The 3,535-nt window shown below is 62.0% G+C and overlaps 1 protein-coding gene across 1 annotated transcript; it reads left to right on the top strand.

Annotated features, from left to right (window-relative positions):
• Window position 1: 1 nt before the first annotated feature.
• On the top strand, window positions 2-2,305 carry AFMID (arylformamidase; the record flags this gene model as incomplete). Its single annotated transcript, XM_018073069.2, has 9 exons — window positions 2-104; window positions 180-228; window positions 365-450; window positions 527-599; window positions 877-974; window positions 1,146-1,224; window positions 1,399-1,528; window positions 1,746-1,850; window positions 1,965-2,305. Coding segments are annotated over 9 exons (753 nt in total), but the record flags the coding sequence as incomplete, so codon positions are not given.
• Window positions 2,306-3,535: the final 1,230 nt, after the last annotated feature.

The following is a 3,535-nucleotide window of genomic DNA, read 5'->3' as shown; positions in this document are numbered from 1 at the left end:
AACCGAGCGGGCCCGGGCCAGCGCCCAGACCTCGCTGCACGTCCCCTATGGCAAAGGGGACAGGGAGAAGCTGGACATCTATTTCCCCACGGACCATTCTGGGAGTAAGTGACAGAGACGGTGAGGACAGGGGTGGGCAGGGGTCGGATCCTCTGCTCACCCCCCACTGCACTGTGCAGCCTTCCCGGTCCTGGTCTACATCCATGGCGGATACTGGCAGTGCCTGAGGTGAGGTGGGATCCCTTGGGAAGGGACTCCCCCTGCCCACCCTTACTGACTCCCTTCTCCTGACACTGGGACTCTCTGGGTACGTGGGGTCTGACCAGTCCCCAGGTGGCCCCCACAGCCTGTCTCTCTTCCCCAGTAAGGACGAGTCGGGGTTTGCAGCCCCCCCGCTGGTGTCGCAGGGGGTGGCGGTGGTGGCGGTGGGGTACGACACAGCCCCCAGAGGTGGGTGTCACCCTGCAGAGGCTGTGGCTGCGCATGGCCTGGCGCCCTCTGACCCTGCCCTCTGCCCTCTGCCCAGGCCACATGGACACTATGGTTCTGCAGGTGTGCCGCAGCCTTGCCTTCCTGGTGGAGCAGTACCCTGAGATCAGGTGGGCAGCTCCCAGGGGGGCTGATGTGTGAGCATGGCTGGGGGGGCAAACGAGCCTTGCGCCAGGACAAAGACTCCAGCACCTCAGCCCAAGTGCTGGGCAGTGCCTGCAGCCCTGATCCTATCACTGCACAAGGCAGCAGCTGATGGATTAGGAGACATCCGAGCTGCTGTGTTCAGGCGTGCTGCCCTCTCCGCATGGAGCAGGATGTCCCTAGGTGTCCCCAGGTGTCCCTGCCAGTCACTCCCTGAACTGGCTCACGGCTCTCTCCTTCCAGAGGCATTTACCTGTGTGGGCACTCGGCAGGGGCTCACCTGGCAGCCATGGTGCTGTTCACAGACTGGACGGAATTCCACGTGGTGCCAGATATCAAAGGTAGGGTTGGCGTATCCCAGTGCAGAGGCTGGAGGAGAACTGGTCTCTGCACTTGGAACAAGGCTGTGGGGCTGTCGAACCGAGGGGATGAGCTGCCCAATGATGAGGTCCCCAGGGTTGTGGGAGCCACCCAAGCTGTGGCCTCTCACTTGCCAGTGCCTCTGCCTTCAGGAGCAGTGCTGGTGAGCGGCGTGTACGATCTGGAGCCCATCCTGCACACCTATGTGAACGATGCTCTGAACATGAGCCGGTGAGCCTGCACACTGCAGGGACAGCCACAGGGACAGGGCACAGGCAGGCACACATCAGTGGCTCTGTGGCCGCTCTGTGCCTGTGCCACCCCCTGGCTGATGAGCCCAGCCAAGGACATGGCTGTTCTTGGAGCGAGGGGCTGTGTCAGCTGCCACTGCGGTGACTCCTGCAGGGAGGTGGCCCAGAGGAATAGTCCCATGCGACACGTTGCCCCGGCGGTGCCAGCGGCCTGTGAGGTGCTTGTGGTCGTGGCCCAGCACGACTCCCCGGAGTTTCGCAGGCAGTCGCAGGAGTACAGCCAGGTGAGCTCCAGCAGCGCCCTGCCCAGCTCCATGGGAGTGCTGCTCCAGCTGGCCCTCGCCAATGTGTCCAGCTGGGATGAAGAGCTCGCATGCTGGACCAAAGCGGCGCTTCTGGCTTGGGGAAGGACACCAGTCCTTGCCAAGCTGTCATTCCTGCTGCCCTGTGCAGGGCAGGTGGGCGTTGAGGTCCCTCCTGCCAGCACCGCTCTCTCCGCAGGCCCTGCGTGCAGCCGGCTGGTCCGTCTCCCTGCTGGATCTGGCCGGTGTGGATCACTTTGATGTCATTGAGAAGCTGTCAGAGAACAGCTACATCCTCACTCAGGTAGGCAGGAGGGCTGTGCTGAGACAGATCAGGTGGGTGCAGGGCTGGCTGTCACCTCCCTGTGGGGAGGAGCGGGGCCAGCTGCTGCTCACAGGGCTTGGTTCCTCATCCCAGGTCATTCTGAACATGATTTCAAGAGCATGATGGCATGTTGAGAGCAAACAGACAGGGACCATGGCCCTGCATGACGGCACCAGGCAGCCAGTGTTCCCCTTGCCCATTGCCTCCTTGCTCCAGCACAGGGTGGCCACTGCCTCAGACCCCCCTGGCCCCTTCTGCTCTGCCCACCCTAGGCTGGTGCCCCTTTCCTGGGGTCTTCCTGCCTTCCTGCCTGCCGGAGCATGAGGGGCTGAGGGCTGCAAGGCTCTGTCCAGACAACTGGTTGATGAAGATCATTCCCTCAGTGTCCTTTAAACTGCATATTGTCAATACAAAATAAAACAAGAATTACTGTTGCCTGGGGTAGCTGCTTCCCAGGGAGCCAGTGAGTGCACACCCAGTGTGACTACTGCTGAGGGAATCCCTTCTTCCAGCACAGAGTTCTGGGCTGCAGACTCACTGACCCAGGACATAACAGAGAAGCCTGGGGAGCCCACCTGTGGCTGCAGGACTGGGATGACACAAACCTCTGGGAATGGGGGTGATGGAGCCATCTAAGCCAGGCTGGGCTCATGCTCCTGGGACAGTCCTGGCCAGACACAAACCTTGGCGCTGCTGTGCAGTGACTCTGGTCCTCTGGATGAGATGCTTCCATGTCCTCAGGAGCATTTGTCCCTCCATGGGGACTTTGGCCAAAATGTCCCTGCTGCAGAGGCAAGAGAGCCAGGCACACTTAAAACACCCCACACAGCCACAGTACTGCCAGAAAACATTTATTTTGTGCACTGACCACCCCAAGGACTGGGGTCTCCCCCAGGCTGGGCTCACCCCGGTTTGTCAGTCTGCCTGTGGGGACAGATGATGTGTTTCAGTCAGCTGGGAACACACCTGGAGCACACAGGGGCTGGTCCCAGCCCCTGCACTGTGGGCTGGCCTACCTGCTTCAGCCGGGGGGGCTGGGAGGATGCTCAGGCTCCCTCTGTGCCCAAAGGAGTCGGATGCAGTCCCAGGGCCAGCTTCTCCTGACACTTCCTGGCAACAAACTCCAGCTTGCTCCTTGCGAGCTCAGTGTCGTGGGCCGAGATGTCGCGGTGCCAGACGGCACGCACGGTGTGTGCCGACCAGGGGAACAGCAGGACGCTGACAGCCTGCCCGGTCTCAGCCACCTCCTCTTCGCTGGTGGCACGCAGGTGATCGCAGAGCTCGGCAGGGGATGGCCAGGCCCCCCGGACATTTACCATCACGATGTTGGTCTCCACCGCTGCCAGGTTAACAGAGCAGAGAGGCAAGTCCAGCACATGGATGCCTGTGGGAGGCCGGGGTGGTGGGTGCAAGCCCAGTGCCTGGCTACCTGGGAGAGGCTACCTGCCCCAGCCATGCCCCAGGTCCTGGCTGAAGGGGGGCCCTTTACTCCGCCGTGTGGTACCAGGGTCATTGCGGGCACCATGGGGATGGTCACAGAATCACCCCAGCACTCCAGACAGGTGAGGATCCCAGCAGCATCCTCACCTGGCTGGAGACCCAGCATGACCACTGGGGCATGGTGCCTGAGCCAGCACTACCCCAGCAGTGCCTGGCAGTGCTGG

This window comes from Manacus vitellinus, unplaced genomic scaffold (assembly GCF_001715985.3).
Source record: "Manacus vitellinus isolate BGI_N305 unplaced genomic scaffold, ASM171598v3 scaffold_24_pilon, whole genome shotgun sequence".
Lineage (NCBI taxonomy): Eukaryota > Metazoa > Chordata > Aves > Passeriformes > Pipridae > Manacus > Manacus vitellinus.
The sequence above is the reverse complement of the archived record's forward strand: the minus strand, read 5'-3'. Positions and strand labels throughout refer to the sequence as shown.